Source organism: Cricetulus griseus, chromosome 2 (assembly GCF_003668045.3).
Source record: "Cricetulus griseus strain 17A/GY chromosome 2, alternate assembly CriGri-PICRH-1.0, whole genome shotgun sequence".
Classification (NCBI taxonomy): domain Eukaryota; kingdom Metazoa; phylum Chordata; class Mammalia; order Rodentia; family Cricetidae; genus Cricetulus; species Cricetulus griseus.
Genome location: NC_048595.1, coordinates 173836300 through 173853290, shown reverse-complemented (window position 1 = coordinate 173853290; position 16991 = coordinate 173836300). Strand labels below are relative to the sequence as shown.

At 36.2% G+C, this 16991-nt stretch overlaps 1 protein-coding gene across 2 annotated transcripts in view; it reads left to right on the top strand.

Annotated features, from left to right (window-relative positions):
* Malt1 (MALT1 paracaspase) overlaps nt 1–16991 on the top strand; it is a 44539-nt gene that overhangs the window by 10073 nt on the left and 17475 nt on the right. Inside the window, exons 3-10 of one of the 2 annotated variants that reach the window (XM_027402739.2) lie at nt 1845–1966; nt 4202–4361; nt 4843–5021; nt 5433–5529; nt 6119–6151; nt 8723–8749; nt 10659–10691; nt 15856–16059. In XM_027402739.2, the coding sequence (XP_027258540.1) occupies nt 1845–1966; nt 4202–4361; nt 4843–5021; nt 5433–5529; nt 6119–6151; nt 8723–8749; nt 10659–10691; nt 15856–16059 (855 nt within the window). The remainder of the gene's footprint in view (nt 1–1844; nt 1967–4201; nt 4362–4842; nt 5022–5432; nt 5530–6118; nt 6152–8722; nt 8750–10658; nt 10692–15855; nt 16060–16991) is intronic. The other variant, XM_027402740.2, reaches the window with a different exon arrangement.

Genomic DNA, 16991 nt, shown 5'->3' with positions numbered 1-16991 from the left:
TATTTGTTAAACTGCTTCTAGTTTTGATGTCCCTGGTGTTCATCACAGATGCATACACCTGCTAGCATATATGTATACTCACCATACTCACATGCATCACATTTACATACACATAATAATAATTTAAACAGATTTTTAAAAATTATTATATATTTTGATCATATTTTCCCCTCCTCCAACTCCTCCCAGGTCCTACTTACCTCTGGAGCTATCCATGCAATTCCCAAGTTTTCTTTCTTTCCAATAATAAACCACAAAATGAGAAGCAAAACTCAAAACAAACAACAAATAAGACCCAAAAAATGAAACAAAAAGTCCCCCCACACACACACTCATACACAAGCCTGGCCAACTACTCCTGGACATGGGGCCTGCCCTGGAGGGTAGTTGATATTCCATATATATATATATTACACTCCATTGTAGAAAGCTGATTTTCAAGCCAGGCGTTGGTGGCGCATGCCTTTAATCCCAGCACTCGGGAGGCAGAGGCAGGCGGATCTCTGTAAGTTCGAGGCCAGCCTGGTCTCCAGAGTGAGTGCCAGGATAGGCTCCAAAGCTACACAGAGAAACCCTGTCTCGAAAGAACCAAAACAGAAAAAAAAAAGAAAAAAGGAAAGAAAACTGATTTTCTCTTTTCCAGCAGGCATCAATTACAAATAGCTTCTTGGTTAGGAGTGGTACTCTGTGCTTCTGCTATGTGAATTATAAAGGGCTTCAATTTGTGTAGGTCTTGCATGTGCTGTCATAGTGTCTTTGAGTTCATATGTACACAGCCCTCCTGTATCTAGAAGACACTGTTTCCTTGGAACCATCTACCACCCCTGACTCTTATAGTCTTTCCACCTACTCTTTTGCATAGATCCCTGGGCCTTGAGGGGAAGGACTTTGTAAAGATATCTCATTTAATACTGAGTGCTCCAAAGTCTGCCACTCTGCATATTGTCTACTTGTGGGTTTTTGTGTTAATTTTCATCTACTACAAGAAGCTTCTCTGATGAGGGTTGAACAATATTCTGATCTATGGATATAGCAGTATGTCACTAGGAACCATTTTATTGCTGTTCTTTTTGCAGAATAATAGTAGTAGGTTTCCCCCTTGGCCCATGACTTATCTAGTCTCGGGTTCCTGATCGTTTTAGCAGTGTCAGTTATGGGTTCCATGTTGTGGAGTGGGCCTTAAATCCAATCAAAAGTGGTTGGTTACTCCCATGACATTTGTGCCACTATTGCACCATTATATCTTGCAGGTAGATCACTGTTGTATGTTGCACTGTTTGTAGCTAGTAGATGTTGAAGACTGCCTTTCTCCTTCAGTAGTGTGCAGAGTACTTCCAGTACCATAAACATTAGTCAGTAGGGGTGAAGCTTCTAGTTATGCACCAGGTCAGCTTCTCAGGTGTCTCTAGTTTGTGTCAAGTTGAGAAAAACTAACCCACACATTACTTGTGCAACTAACTCAGTTGAAGTGCTGGCCATGTAAACATTGATGACCAGGTATTTGTATGTGCTGGCATTGAGAATTGGACTGTGATGTCTGCCTAGAAGGTGTCTTAAAAGGTGCATCCTGATCTCAGAAATATTAGAGTTTGGGGGAAAAGTATTTCTAAAAATTTGGGAAATGTGGCAAATAATTTCCCTTCCAAACCATGGAGAAATAGAACGTATCAAAGTCTTCTGCAGATTTTTTTTCTTGTGGTTTTACAAACTTTTCAGCTGAAGAATGCATACTGATAGAGAAGGAGAAATAAATACCTGATTTATGACTAAGATGATTTTTTCTTTGTTGTTTAAGCAAGAAAAATCCTCTTTTGTGACTTTACCTTTTGTTGTTGTTGTTTTAGGACTAAAGATCACTGTAAACCCAGAATCAAAGGCAGTTTTAGCTGGACAGTTTGTAAAACTGTGTTGCCGAGCAACTGGACATCCTTTTGTACAATATCAATGGTTCAAAATGAATAAGGAGGTAATTTTTAAATGTCGTTTAATTCCACTTTGGTTGTTTGGTTGGTTGGTTGGTTCGTTGGAAGCAAGATCTTATGCTGTAGCCCAAACTGGCCTGGAACTCACTATAGAACCCAGACAGGTCTTGAATTTGTGGTAATACTGCTGCTTCGCTTCCTGAGTGGTGGGATTAGAGTGTGAGCCACCATACCTGACTATTTCATTAATATGGGTGGGTAAAGTCACTCCTAGAAGACATATTATAATTAAATGAAAATGCCAATGTCCCCTCCCTTCCAAATGTGGAAAAAAGCTGTGTTGCCAGTAGGGGAGATTGGAAGATCATCCATTTCCATATTAATTTTCATGCATCCTTCATTTTGCTTAGGCCTTCCACCACCCCTCTTTTCCCTATCTATTACCCATCTTTGTGTTTGCTTGGTAGTGTTTATTCACTGTGTTTCCTTGACTATGTTTATCCTTCTCTTAAATCCAGAGTATGCCTTCTAATACCCTTTGTAGAACTGGCTTGATGGTCATAAATTCCTTTTATCTGTTATTATTGTAAAAAGTTTTAGTTTCCTTACAATTTTAATAGATAGTTGTATTGGGTATAATAGTCTGAGTTGGCAGTTGAGGTCTTTCAGAACTTTCCAGGTACTTCTGGCTATAAAAGTTTTTATTGAACAATCCTAACTATTATTTTTATGGGCCTGCCTTTATAAGTGACTGACCCTTCTAACTTGCAGCTTTCAATAACCTTTCTTTAGTGTGTGTTTTTAGTATTTTTAACTATAATTATGTCATGGAAATTTTCTTTTCTGGTCTTCTCTATTTGTATTTTGTAGGCCTTTTATGCCTGAACGGGCATTTATTATTTAAGTCTATTATTGACCTTTACTGAGTGATACAAATCTTCCATCTCTGACACGTTGTTTTCCATGTGATCCACCCTGGTCTACATAGTGAATTCCAGGATAGCCAGAGTTATGTAGAGAGACCTTGTCTTGGTAAATAAATAGATAAATAAATAAATAGATTAGCAGAAGGAAAACATGGGTCTACAAGATGGCTCATCAGGAAAAGGCTCTTGCTGACAAGACTGATGATCTGAGTTTCAGCCCTAGGCCCCACGTAATCAAAAGTTGTCCTCTGACCATCATACATGATTTGTGATGCATGTGCATGTGTGCACATACTCACATACAATAAATAAGTGTAAAATATTTTGAAAAACTATTTATATGCATAGAGAAACCTACAAAGTAAGCAGTTTGTCAAATTGGTAAAGTTAGAGGCTTATATATCTAACTTATGAGAAACCATGAGAGGAATCAAGTGTGTTTCTTCATAAAAGACAAGAGATTCTAGATGATTGGCTCACGCCTTTGATCCCAGTAGTTAGGAACAGAGAGGCACGTAGATGTTTATGAGTTCAAGGGTGGCAGGACTACTTGTAAGGCTCTGTCTCAGAACAAACAAACATGCTCAAAAATTACATACTCAAAAAATGGTTCTAGAAGAACAAGGGTAGGCTAGGGAAGTTTTGTGTTGTTTGTTCAGGTAGTCATGAAAGTCTTCTTTATGACCATAAAACTGAGAGAATTTATGATAGATTTATTCTGCTCTGAGAGAACACTGCATGAAGAGAACACTAACTATTGCCTCAAGTTCTGACCAAAGTAAATGAAACCTGCTATAGCCATTGCTTCCTCTCACTTCTCTGCTTCCACAAAGCCCAAAACCTGAAAGATGCTGGATGTGGTTTTGTTAAGCAGCCTGTCTTGTTACAGTGTTTCGTAGATGAGAAAGTGAAGTCCCAAGATAAAATAGTTTATCCACATATTCATAGCTGTTTGAGCAGAAATGCAAATAATAACCAGTTTGTTTCTTTCATGCCACTGTGGTGTTTACTGCATTGTATGCTACTTACAAAGTGGCAGTGGCAGTTGTATAAATAAGTGTAAGTGTACTGTTTTAATGACCAAACAGATGGGTTCCTACTAGTGAGCTCCTACAAGATCTGGAGGACAGCCAACCTCCCTGTTAAATAGATTTATTAAAGACTGGATTTTTAATACTCCAGTCCTCAAAATCTTAACTTTTTACTTTGTAACTAGCACATTTTAGAACTTGGAGAAAAAAAGAAACATACTTTTCACAGGTCCATAATGAAACCAGATTTTACACAGCATGTATTGTAAGCTGGAATTTTGATGAATCCTTCACTTATGCTCTCTTATGAATTCTTTTGCAGATCCCATATGGAAATTCATCAGAACTTATTTTTAACACAGTGCAAGTAAAAGATGCAGGCTTTTATGTCTGCCGAGTTAACAACAGTTCCACCTTTGAATTTAGCCAGTGGTCACAGCTAGATGTCTGTGATGTCACAGAAGTAACAGAAAGCTTCCAGGGTATGTGATAAGTGAAGTTGCATATTGGTTAGTGGGTCATCTTATTCTATTTAAATGTTTATTTAAAAATAACTTCAGAATATAACTGTCATTAAGAGTTAACTCCACATGGTTTGATTGTCATTTTTTGTGTCAATCCCTTAAGATGACATGGACCCTTCTCATTCTTGTGCCTGATGCTGAGCTTGAACTTGCTGATGTTCATGGTCCTGTCCCTTTACATGTGGCAGCTATAATTCAAACTTAGTTTCTCCCCTCACTTCTTTCTTGAGTATATCCCCCCATTAGCCCAGAATTTCTCAACTGTTTTTGTTTACCACAATATTCTTTTCTCTTCAGAACATCTCTTAACATTTGTGGACTTTAAAACCATGCATTAAGTGGTCCACACTAAAGGATAGACTTAGATACAGATCTGTTTAAATTGTAGAAAATTTTTGTTTTATGTTTAACCAAGAGATTTTTTTTCTTTTAATTTAAGGAAGTGTGGATGGTGTCTCAGAATCCAAGTTGCAAATCTGCGTTGAACCAAGGTCCCAAAAGTTGATGCCAGGCAGCACATTGGTTTTACAGTGTGTTGCTGTTGGAAGCCCTATGCCTCACTACCAGTGGTTCAAAAATGAATCACCATTAACACATGAGACAAAAAAGCATTACATGGTAGGCAGTTGATTTTTTAGGGGGGTGGGAGAGCTGGATTAATCTATAGAATTAATGGTACAACTAAGATGTAAAGGAGCCACTTAAACTCCTACTCTCTGGAATATTTTCAGTACTTTTAGTTCAAGTTCTTTATGTCAGTATTAATTAGTTTCTTGTATTTTCATCAGGGCTAGATCTCAACCAAGCTTCGGGATAAGATGTCAAATATTACTGCACCAAACTTTGCACTATCAGAATCATTTTATCATTTGCTTGTTAATACTTAGCTTTATGAATAAAGATAATCTAAGGATGTATAAATTTTTTGAAATACTGTATTTTGGAAATTTTTAAATACTAAAGAATTTTGTTTTAATCAATTTTTAAATTGAAGTTGAAGAGAAAATATGTGTTCTGATATTGATACAGGTTCCATATGTGGATCTAGAACATGAAGGAACTTACTGGTGTCATGTGTATAATGACCGAGACAGTCAAGATAGTAAGAAGGTAGAAATCATCATAGGTAAGCAGTATAGAGTTCTGACACAAGATATAAGCTGTATATCCTGGAGTGCATAAGCAAAGAAAATATTTAATAATATATTACATATAAGAAGTTAAATTGTTTATGTGTAAATTTTAGAGAATTCATACAAAATTTTTTGTTATATATAAAGAACAAAACAAAAATGAAAATTATTTTGTTTAGCTCATTTTAGTATTATTTATTTAGTATTATTATTTTTAGTATTACAGTTTATCTTAAATATTTGTGTCAATATGTATTCCTTGTAGTTCTGAGTTAGAAAGAGACTGATTTGTTGAAAAGGATTTTTAATAAAACATAAAAAGTCAGAGACATGTAAATAAAAAATAAAATAATTATTGGCTAGTATTCCCTATTGTGACTTGTGTGACTTTGGAGTTCTGTTTACATTGAATGCACTTATAGTGATGTTTTCAATAGTAGGAAATATTGATGAATGTGTTGCATTGAGTCTGTGATGTTTATCACAACATGAGTCTGTGATGTTTATCTCTGTTTACTGAGTGACTATCCTTTCTAAAACTATGAGTTACAATTTCTGCAAATTTGTTTTCTCTAATATAAGGAAGAACAGATGAGGCAGTGGAGTGCACCGAAGGTAGTATAATCCTTTGGTCTCCTGCATGCTGGTTACTCTGGGGAGAGGTGCAGGGTCCTAGCTTACTGAGTGCAGTGATGGAAAAAATACTGGCTCTAATAAACCATTTTGATTGAAGAATACTGTGTCTTACTCCTTAAAGTTGTGTAAATTTTCTTCACACTATTGGACAGACATTTCTAAAGCAATCTTCAGCTGATTTCCTATTACACATAAGGCCCAAAGCTCCTCCATAGGTTATTAGAAACAGTGAATATTTGGAATTCTTAATGTTAATTTTAATCCTAATAAAATATATTTAAAATACTGTTATAAATATTTGTTTGGGTTATTTTATTTCTTAAGGTGCCCTTTAAAAGCAAACCTAGTTTCTATAAAAATTTCAGGATGGATATATCATTTGATACATTTTTATTAAATAGTAAATATTCTAAAAATAATATTGAAAAGGATTTTCCTAACTGCAGTGTTTTAGATTAATTTCTATACCTCTTTCACTGTGGAAAGAAAACTGAAAATCCATTTTAGCATAAATTTCTAACTTGCTTCAACTAACCAGAACATTACACTTAAATTGTAATATGTAAATATCAAAACTTAGATTACCTCACCTTAGTGTAATGTCATATTGATTTACAAAATTAGGGTTGTGGATAGCTAAGTATTTTTTCTATTGCTGCTTCATTGAACTATTACATAGTCTTTCTCAGGCTCTACTTGGATGAAGTAAGGTAGTAATGTTCAATCAGACATTTCCTGGTTTTCCTGTCATTCATCTCTATGATAGCATGAAACTAATTACTGTTTTGATCCTAATACAGAATTGTGAATCAGAATTCTCCTATAAAGAAGCTCCAATCCCACCTCTGTGGGAAGGGAAGCCATGTAGAGAAATCTTAACCAAACTTCTCTTATCAATTACATTTTTTGTTTAATTGCATGTGTTTGTTTCTTTAAACTTCCTAACACATAGGAGACCTGTAAGAATAAATACAAAAGAGCACTCCTGCTTGACTTCAGAGTGAGCATGTGATTGTTACCCTGCTCTGTTCTGTCTGTAATTGTACAGTTCACTATGCAGTTTTTTTCAATGATAAGAACAATCAATAACTTTCAAATAACTATTTAGAACACAGAGATGACAATGTAGCTATGGAGGTACTCCAAAATTTTTAGATGGAAAACATCAGATCCATCTCTTTTTCTCAAAAAGCCTGAAAAACTAAGACATTTTATAGTTGATAGGTTGATACATACTGTCAAAAGTATCCTCCCTTACATCTTAATTTAATGTAGAGCAAGTGATATCTCCTATTCCATTTTGTGTATTTCATTAGAACATTGTTGGGACAAGGGGTGTGGCTGAAAACATGAGGCTCAGCTGTGGTTTAGTGTAGTGAGACTATGCAAATTTTAAACAGTCGTTTAGGAGGCCAAAAGAAAGGCACCAAAGATGGAATGTAGAATATGACAGAAACGTCTAACTGTATTACAAATGTATGAAACATCCTTACTGAAAAGAGGCAGGGTAAAGTCCTGACCTATCTATCTAGAAACTGATCTATGCTGTAAGATGAAAGACAGCAAAAACCATACATATTGTGTGCACTAGTTGATACCACTGTTAAACTGATTTTATGTAGTATGAAAATACCAGTCTTAGCTGTAATCCCAGCACAGAGAAGACTAAGGCAGGAAAATTTCAGATTCAAGGACAGCCTGAACTACATAGTGAGACCTCATCTCTAGCAAATAAACCAAAGAATATATTCTCATGAAATACTTTATGAATCCTGAATCACTTGCAACTTATTTCTTTTTTGTATGCATAAAATTTAATAAGTAAAAAAACTGGTGATGATTGTTATGTCATAGACTTGTGCTCAGATTATTTATCTGTCCTGTATGAAAGGATACAAGTTAATTCTGAAACTGTTCTGCCTTCCCCAAAGGCACACCATACCTTGGAAAACACAAGCCCCAATTGGGGAACATTCTGCTGCTCAAAACTGAAATGGTCATTAAAAACAAGGAATGTCTGAACAACTATCACAACTGAGAGTGTCTTAAGGAGACACAGTAAATGCTTCTGGTATCTTAAATAGGTCTTGGGGGGAAAACATAAATGGTTTATTAGTTGTGGTATGTGTAATGTACTAACATAAGATGTTAATAGCAAAACTAGGTTTGGCATACACAGGAACCCTCCTCTGCCATAACCCACATACTTCAAGTTTCCTGATATTTTAAAGTTAAAGGTTTATATTTTTTGAAAGATAATTTATAAATAAATATCTAAACTTTGAACAAATTATGAATGAGTTTATTTATTTAGATTTTTGAAATTTAGTGAGAGTGAAACAGTTTAGAAGTCCTGAATGATATAAAAACAGTATTCTTACCTGTTCCCTATTTGTATGGCTTCTCCATTTAACTTTGAAAAGTTCTAAACTAATGAAGTACTGTAACATAATATAACAGTTCATAAACTGCTTCTCTTAGTCATAATATTTGTGCTGTTGGCACTTAGATTATTTAAAATTAATCTATTTTCTCTTATTCTATTTGTAGATGAATTAAATAATTTTGGGAATCCTGGTAAGTATTATAAACAGTTTTACTTTAGATTGGTAAGTTTGATATAGTAAATGTGCTATAGACATTCTTGCCTACATTCTTAAACTACTGCTTACATGAAGTTCAATTTAAAACAAATAAAATATGAAAATATTACTGATTATAACACCATAATGGTTGGGAAAGTATTTTGGATAACAATAAAATATCAGTTCTTGAGCTAACAATATAACTGTAGGAAAATTACTTACTGTCATACCTGATTACCTGTGTTGACCCTTAGAGCCCATGTGATAGGAGAAGAAAGCCAATTCTTTCACGTTTTTGTTTGACCTCCACATGTACTGTTCCCACACACACACAAAATAAACAAATGTAAAAAAAGATTGACAATTTATTGTTGCTGTTGTGTGTTACTGGGGATCAAACCCAGAGTCTTGTATATGCTATGTCCTGTGCTGAGCTGCACTGCGCTACCTAGCATTGATGCTTTTTTAAAGTCATTCTGTATTGCTCCTTATAGAAACAAATGGATTGCTTTTAATGTGGAAGACTGGATACATATTGATGTAGCGACACAGTACATTTCCAAACTGTCAGACACAGAACATCCCTGAAGTGGTTGAATGGGTACCTTCTCTTGATGAAAGGCAGTTAGTGGAGATGATTGGCAGTAGATAGATAAATTGGTCTATAACTAAGAGACTAACAATGGCAGTCTCTAGGCAAGTTTTGATCAACAGATTTCTGAACAACCTAATCTAAAGAGAAAGCTATCCATCACCTGGGACAAGGACAGTCCAGTAATGAGGATCATGTAAAAGGAGAATGTCAATATAAGCTGTGGGTTTTCTGAAAGACGGGGATGGAACCCATGAATAGAGTTAATCAAATCACACAGAAATGCATTAAGAAGGTGTTAACTGTTTGCTTAGTTTTATATTCTATTCAAAGACATCCGTTACTATCAGTTCTGTCTAGTTCTGCTAACTATATGTAAGCATATTAAGCAAGGCAAAGCCACCAGGACCAACAGATCATTTTTCCTGTAATATTTTCAAATTCATGTGAAGCTCAGAAAGAATTGCTTCAAATGTTCCAAACTAAGTCTGTTTGAAAACATCCTAGTAATCATTTCTCTTGATGTTGATAGAATCCTTTTCCCTAAATTTGTCTGCTGTGTCTTACCCTTTTAAAAAGTTGTAAAATTACTTCATAAAAACTTTAGTATACACCCACCTCTAAGTTATTAACATTTTCCAGGCCTGCTTTTTCTTATTCTCCAAGATTCAAAAAAACCAAACCTTGAGTTTAAAGAAAATGAATGTATAGTGAAGCTTATAGTAGACTCCCATAGCATCTGTATTATTAAATGTACAAATAAACTACCCTCCCGAAAGTATTGGGCTCATAAAGAATTGAACTTCATCTTCCCCTGTTTCACTTTCAGATTGTACTGGAGAGTGAATGTGATTTCATTCTATGTATGATAATGATAAGCCCATATATTTTGTCAAAAAATCTTTTAATTATAAATTAGCTGTTAGTAACCATATATTCTATATTTTTCCTTTTAAATTATTATTTATACTTATATATGAAATATTGTGACCTGATATATTAGTCTAATATATGTTGGAATCCTTCAAGAGCTTCTCCTTTAATTATTCTTAAATTCATGATTGTTAGAGACATAATTGCCCTATTATGCTATATAATATTAAATCTACTTCCCTTCTTCTGTTTTTATGCCCTGTTGTTCACCCTCTCACTGTTTCCCCTCCTTTTTCTAGCCTCTGTGACTTCTACTCTACTATATATAGCATTTTAATGATATCCTGGTGTCTTCATTCGTTACTTTTCTTATCTAATAAGCTCTGAAGATATACCATGAATAACAGCATCTGTTTGCTCTTTTATCTTTGTACAGATAATAAAGAACAAACAACTGGCCAGTCTTTGGGTGAGTTGAGTTTGCAGTACATGATCAAATGTAATTATAATGTTTAACTCCAATTTTTTTATTATCATGAAGGAATTTACAGTATTGAACTTGATTGATTGAAGGACATTGGGGCAGATTTTTATTTTGGGTAAAAGAAATTACAGAAGAACCTTTAGAAACATTATAGCTGTGGGCTGGAGGGATAACTCAGCCATTAAAGGCTAGGCTCACAACCAAAAAGTAGAAAGATTTTGTTTTGTTTCAAGTCAGTTCCTAAGGAGTGATTTCTGTTTCTGGCAACACATAAACAAAAAGAAACATCATGCTGCATTGAGGAAGAGGTAGTCATTGCTGTTCTCTAATGAGGTAGAAATCAGGAAAATACTGTTTAAGTGGCAGTAAGCCTTGAACTTTGTTTTCCCACCCTCTACAGTTGGAAGAGAAGAATGTAAGGTAAGATTACATGGGTAGTAACATTTAAGCATGCTTTGGAGAAGAAGACACAAGGGAGAATATCCAGGAGAGCCATTCATAAAGGCTTAGTAGACTAATATTTAGAGAGTAGAAGTAGCTAACATATTGATCTATGGCAGTCAAGTTAAAATATGTCTGATTGGCTTTTATCAGAATTTTGAACCCTTGTTTTTGTTCTTTTTTCATTTTTACTTTTTGAGACAGTATCTTAATGTAGCCCAGGCTAGCCTTGAATTCACTATCTAAGGATGACTTCAAATTCTTGGATCTTCCTGCCTCTGCCTCGCAAAGTCTGTGATTAAAAATTCAGTGCCCAGATTAGAAAGGAGAATATTAATGAAACTAGAGAAAGATTTGTTAGCTAGGCGGTAGTGGTTCACATCTTTAATCCCAGCACTCAGGGAGGCAGAGGCAGATGGATCTCCATGAGTTCAAGGCCAGACTGGTCTACAGAGTGAGTTTCAGGCCAGCCAGAGCTACACGGAGAAACCATATCTCAGAGAGAGAGAGAGAGAGAGAGAGAGAGAGAGAGAGAGAGAGAGAGAGAGAGAGAGAATTTGTTAGGACATTAATTTTGGGAGAGAGAGAGGAGAGAGAGATTTGTTCGGACATTAATTTTTTTTAGTTGACTATTTCCTTGTCTAGGTAATTCTGCTTGAAAGGATTGAAGAAAAAAATAGAATAAGGCTGACTATGGAACCTAAATAGAAACTACCATTCAGAAGTGGAAAACTATTGGGAGAGTCAAAATTAGGAATATGGGCTGGAAAGATGGCTTAGCCATTAAAGACTAAGGCTCACAACCAAACGGACAAAAATTAAAATTACGGTTCAGCTGTGTAGTTCTTCTGCAGTAGAATTCAGTTTTAATGTGAAGACAGACTGGTGAACTGGCCCATCTGTCCATTTCTGTGTGCCAAGCTCTGTAGCAGTGAAAGTTTCCACAGTGCATATCAGAGGAAGCAAGAGTTGGGATTTGGAGGAATTAACCAAAGGATAAAAACTGCCTAGGGAGAGAAGGGTTAATAAACAGAAAACATTAGGAGTCAGGACATTGGATTTACTGAGTTGGAGGGAAAAGTGCAGCAGGAACAAACATGTTAAAGAGCAAGGGTGTCTTAGTTGGGATTTCTGTTGCTGTGGAGAGATAACCATGACCATGGTGACCCTTTTTGTTGTTCTTTTTATTTATTCGTTGTGTCTTTCACATGATGTATATCCATCCCATTCATTTCCTTATCCCTTCATATCCACCCTCTGCCCTTGCAACCTCCCCACCAAAATAAAAATAAAATTTAAGAGAAAAAGAGAAGGGAAAAAAAATCAATCTCATCATGGAAGCTGAAATGTGACACAGTATGTCACACAGAAAACCCTTTTATCCATATATCTTTACTTGCAAGTGTTTGTTGCAGAGAGTCATTGGTCTGGTTCAAGGCCTCTGGTTTCTGCTACAATAGTCACACTGGGCCTTCACTGGGCTCCTCTTGGTTATCCTGCTATTGTCCTGTGTTATGGAAATCCTGCAGGACCAGCCCCTTCATGTGTTCCAGCAGATCACAGGTAGGGTGGATGTTGGCGGTGGGCCAACACAACCCTGATTCTAGGTCTGGATAGTTGCATTGTTGGTTAGCGCGCCAGCTCGCCCTTACCATCACCACTAGGGTGAGCGCTCCTGCATTGTCCTGGCAAGTTCACTTCTTTTGTGGCCATGAGCAAGGGGTGGGCCAGTTCTCCTGCTTTTATGTCCCCAAGGTTGGATCTTCCACACCTATACCTTCAGGGTTAGCTTCACTGCATTGCCCAGGTGTGTAGATGTACAGATTAAGATACTCGGGACTAGGATAGATATAGGTTAATTCTATTCTGGGAGAAGTCACTTACATGAGAAACCAATAACCCACAAGTTCCAGCTCTGAGGATCCACGCCCTGCTGCTCTCTGACCTGACTGGAACCAAGAGAGAGCAAGCCTGTCCCGGACCCCAGACCAAATCCTACTCGCTCGGCTCACGTATGCACCACAGGTGCGGCTAGTTAGATCTCTCACTACATAAGTGTAGCATAGGGCCACTCTCCTGAGTGCTGCAGAGGAAGGGCAGGGTCAGCTCTCCCTCAGGCTACCCATAGTAAGTCTTTTTTTGTTTTTTTGTTTTTTTTTGGGGGGGGGGCGGTTTCAAGGCAGGGTTTCTCTGTGGCTTTGGAGGCTGTCCTGGAACTAGCTCTTGTAGACCAGGCTGATCGTGAACTTACAGAGATCCAATTGCCTCTGCCTCCTGAGTGCTGGGACTATTGCAGCTCTAATAAAGAAAAACATTTAATTGAGGTGACAGCTTACAGTTTCAGAGGTTTAGTCCATTATCATCATGACGGAAAGCATATCAGAATACAGGCAGACATGGTGCTGGCTACGTCTTGATCAGAAGGCAACAGTAAGTGATCTGAGACATTGGGTATGGCTTGAGCATATTTAACACCTCAAAGCTCACCTCCATGGTGACAAACTGCCTCCAACAAGGCCACGTCTAATAGTGCCACTCTTTTGGGGGCTATTTTCTTTCAATCCACAACAAGGGGGTTGTAGAAGAATAAAGTACATTAGATTTGAGAGTGCAGCAGCTCAGTGATAGCAAAGTTCAGGGATAATCACAGTATTAGACAACAGTAAATGTGAAGAAAGGCCCTTGATGTTGAAGACACCGGGCTACTAATTACTATCTTTAAAAAAACTGCTACATTTCATTCATAATGATAAAATTGTATGTAGTCCAGTTTTGTTTTTTCTTTAGATTCCCAGTGTCACTTGGTAAGAAAGACCAACTATAGTAGTGATATGAACAAAGTCATAGCTAGGATGTTCTGTAGTGAGAAGCACATGTGATAATTACACACACAGAGAGATGACAAGCTCAGATGTAACTGAGCAGATACTGAAAGTTCAGCAGTAATGATTACTGATTTTACTTTATGAAATGTATAATTTACTCCTGAGATGTAGACTCTGTCCTCACTTTTTGTGGATGAAAGCTTAACCTCACACATGTTAAGCATGCACTCAAGCACTGAGCTGTGCTCCCAGCCCCATCTATCCTTTTTCCAGTAAATGTCTGTGTTCAAGAACTTGTGGGTGGCTTTTACAGTAAATGGTTTTATAATAAATTTATCATCTAAAACTCATGATGACTTGCTTATGTACTTGCCATTTTGAAATTTTCTTTATTCTTTTCATTTCCTCAAATTCAGATTTTACTATTCCTTTCTCTGTCTGGTCTCTTTGCCACAACCATTTCCTAGAATGGGTCTTTGTCATCTTGTCTCATCCTGTCTCTACTTCTCTATTAGCTCTCCTGCCAACCAGGAACTGCTTCACAAGTAGGTTGGTCGAGGTAAGACCCACCATCTTCCTTACCAGTAAACTTTAAAAGGTTATATAATTTAGCTTTTAAAAATTATCATTGACAAAAAAATTTTGCAAGAGTTTTAGGCATTTATTGATATCTTCACATTCTCACATTCTTGGAGTCTTTGATTCTATAAATCATTCTTTCCCAAATAGTTACATATCTCTGAATGATAGAAGTATGTCTTGAAAAATGCATCATTAGACCCTATAGGTCAGTTTCTCAATTTTGGCCCAGTGCACTCACAAAATGCTGAGGTGTATGAGGCCACTGCTGACAGACCATTATATGCTGTTAAGAAGTAACCTTTTTTTCATATTTAGAAGTCATATACTCTAGAATAATGATGAAATTTATAATTTTTAAAATAAAATTTAACAATGGAAAGCATTATATAGTAAATATATAAACCAGTAGTGTAGTTTTTAATGATTACTATGAAGTATTGTGTGTTTTATGTAATTCTCTGTGCTCTAACTTTATACAGCTGGCAGTGCATAGGTCTCTTGACACTTTGCCACCACTGTCACCACTCCAAGACTGTCAAGAAAGATGCAATGTAAAGTCTGTTAAGCACTAAGCTTTGCCCATAACTGTTCAGGCCAAGCCATACCTCTAAATAGGCTAGCTGATACTTTTTAAGGCATAAGTACATATTGTTCATCTGCCACTGCACCAAAACACCTCTCTATGTGTGAGCAAAGTCAAAAAATTAACCTCAAAAAATTCCTCAAATAGCCTTATCCCAAGCAAACAGGAAATAGGTCTTTAAAAAGTCAAGAAGAGCTGGCAAGATGAAAGTTGCCCTCTGAACTACACACACACACACCATTGTGCGTGTGTGCCCACATTCACATATGCTATAATGATGATGATGATAAAAATGTTTAAGTTTAGAGGCTGGAGGAAATAGTCCATCCACACAACCAATATAGGAACACATGTGGTCCTTGTGAAGTTCCTTCTCTCCTAGCTCTGTGAATTCTTCCTACCCCTCTTTAGGTGTTGCTTTGTCTTACTTCCTCCATTCTCAGTAAAACAGAACCAATTCAATGAAAGCACACTTTGGTATATATTTCATATATAACTAATAAGTATCCTTTGTCTGATTCCCAAAGAATATATTTATTGTTGTGTTCTTAGTCTCCTATGCAAAGTAATATCTCTAAAATAAAAATTAATATAGTAAGTCTTACTTGAAATAAAACACTAGTCTTAAAGCAAAGTTTTCATTTTAATACTTCTATAAATTTTAATCTTTATATTCTCCTTTAATTCCCACCCTTCCCCCACCTTTTTTTTCTTACAGCGAAGGACAAGGTTGCCCTTTTGATAGGAAATATGAATTACTGGGAGCACCCCAAGCTTAAAGCCCCTTTGGTAGATGTGTATGAACTGACCAACTTATTAAGGCAACTAGATTTCAAAGTTGTTTCATTGTTGGATCTAACTGAGTATGAGATGTGTAATGCTGTGGATGAATTTTTACTACTTTTAGACAAAGGAGTATACGGTAAGATATTTCTAATACTCATTTTTATAATTTTATGCCATTCCTATTAAACACATTAAGAGTTGGAAGTCATGGACTGAAAAGATGGCTCAGCAATTAAGAGCACTTGCAGCTCTTCCAAAGGACCTGTGTTCTATTCCCAGAACCCATATGGTGGCTCACAACCATCTGTAACTCCAGATCCAGGTGATCTGGAACCCTCTTCTGGCACAAAAGTGGCACACAGGAAAAACATTCTTGCATACAAAAACAAACAAAAAAATAAACAAAAAGAGTTGAGAGTCAGATAATGGTGGGTAAACATACTGTTGAATTGAAGGGTTTTAATTTTCTTGTTAAAAAAGATAAATTTTATCTTTATTTCATATGAATACTAATTAGCTGAATATCTTCTGTGGGTTTTTTTTTTTTTATCTTGTTAGAACAACATTCTTTTTTGTTGTTGTTTTGTTTCTTTTTTAGACACAGGGTTTCTCTATGTTACAGCTTTGGTTGTCCTAGAATTCTCTGTAGACCAGGCTGGCCATGAACTCACAGAGATCCACCTGACTCTGCCTCCCAAGTGCTAAGAGGATTAAAGGTGTGTGCCACCACCAGCACAATATTTTTTTATGAAAATTCTTATAAGAAGTCTTTCCTGTCTTCTATTACTTTATTTTTTATTGACTGTAACAGTTACCATACAATATTTAGTTGTTTTGTAAGTTTAGAAATTTGACCTTGTAGATTATCAGGTAACAAAACATTCATATATGCTTGATAATATGTAGATTCTTTTAAATATAAATGGTTGTGATAGAATATACATTGTATTTGCTTCCTTTAATTATTGCCTGGTATTTTCTAGTTATTTATTAGGATCTAGAATTTAATAAGGAAATGTTGGAGAGAGGGTTTCCTTCATATCCATCCCAGTCTGCTGCCCTATGCTG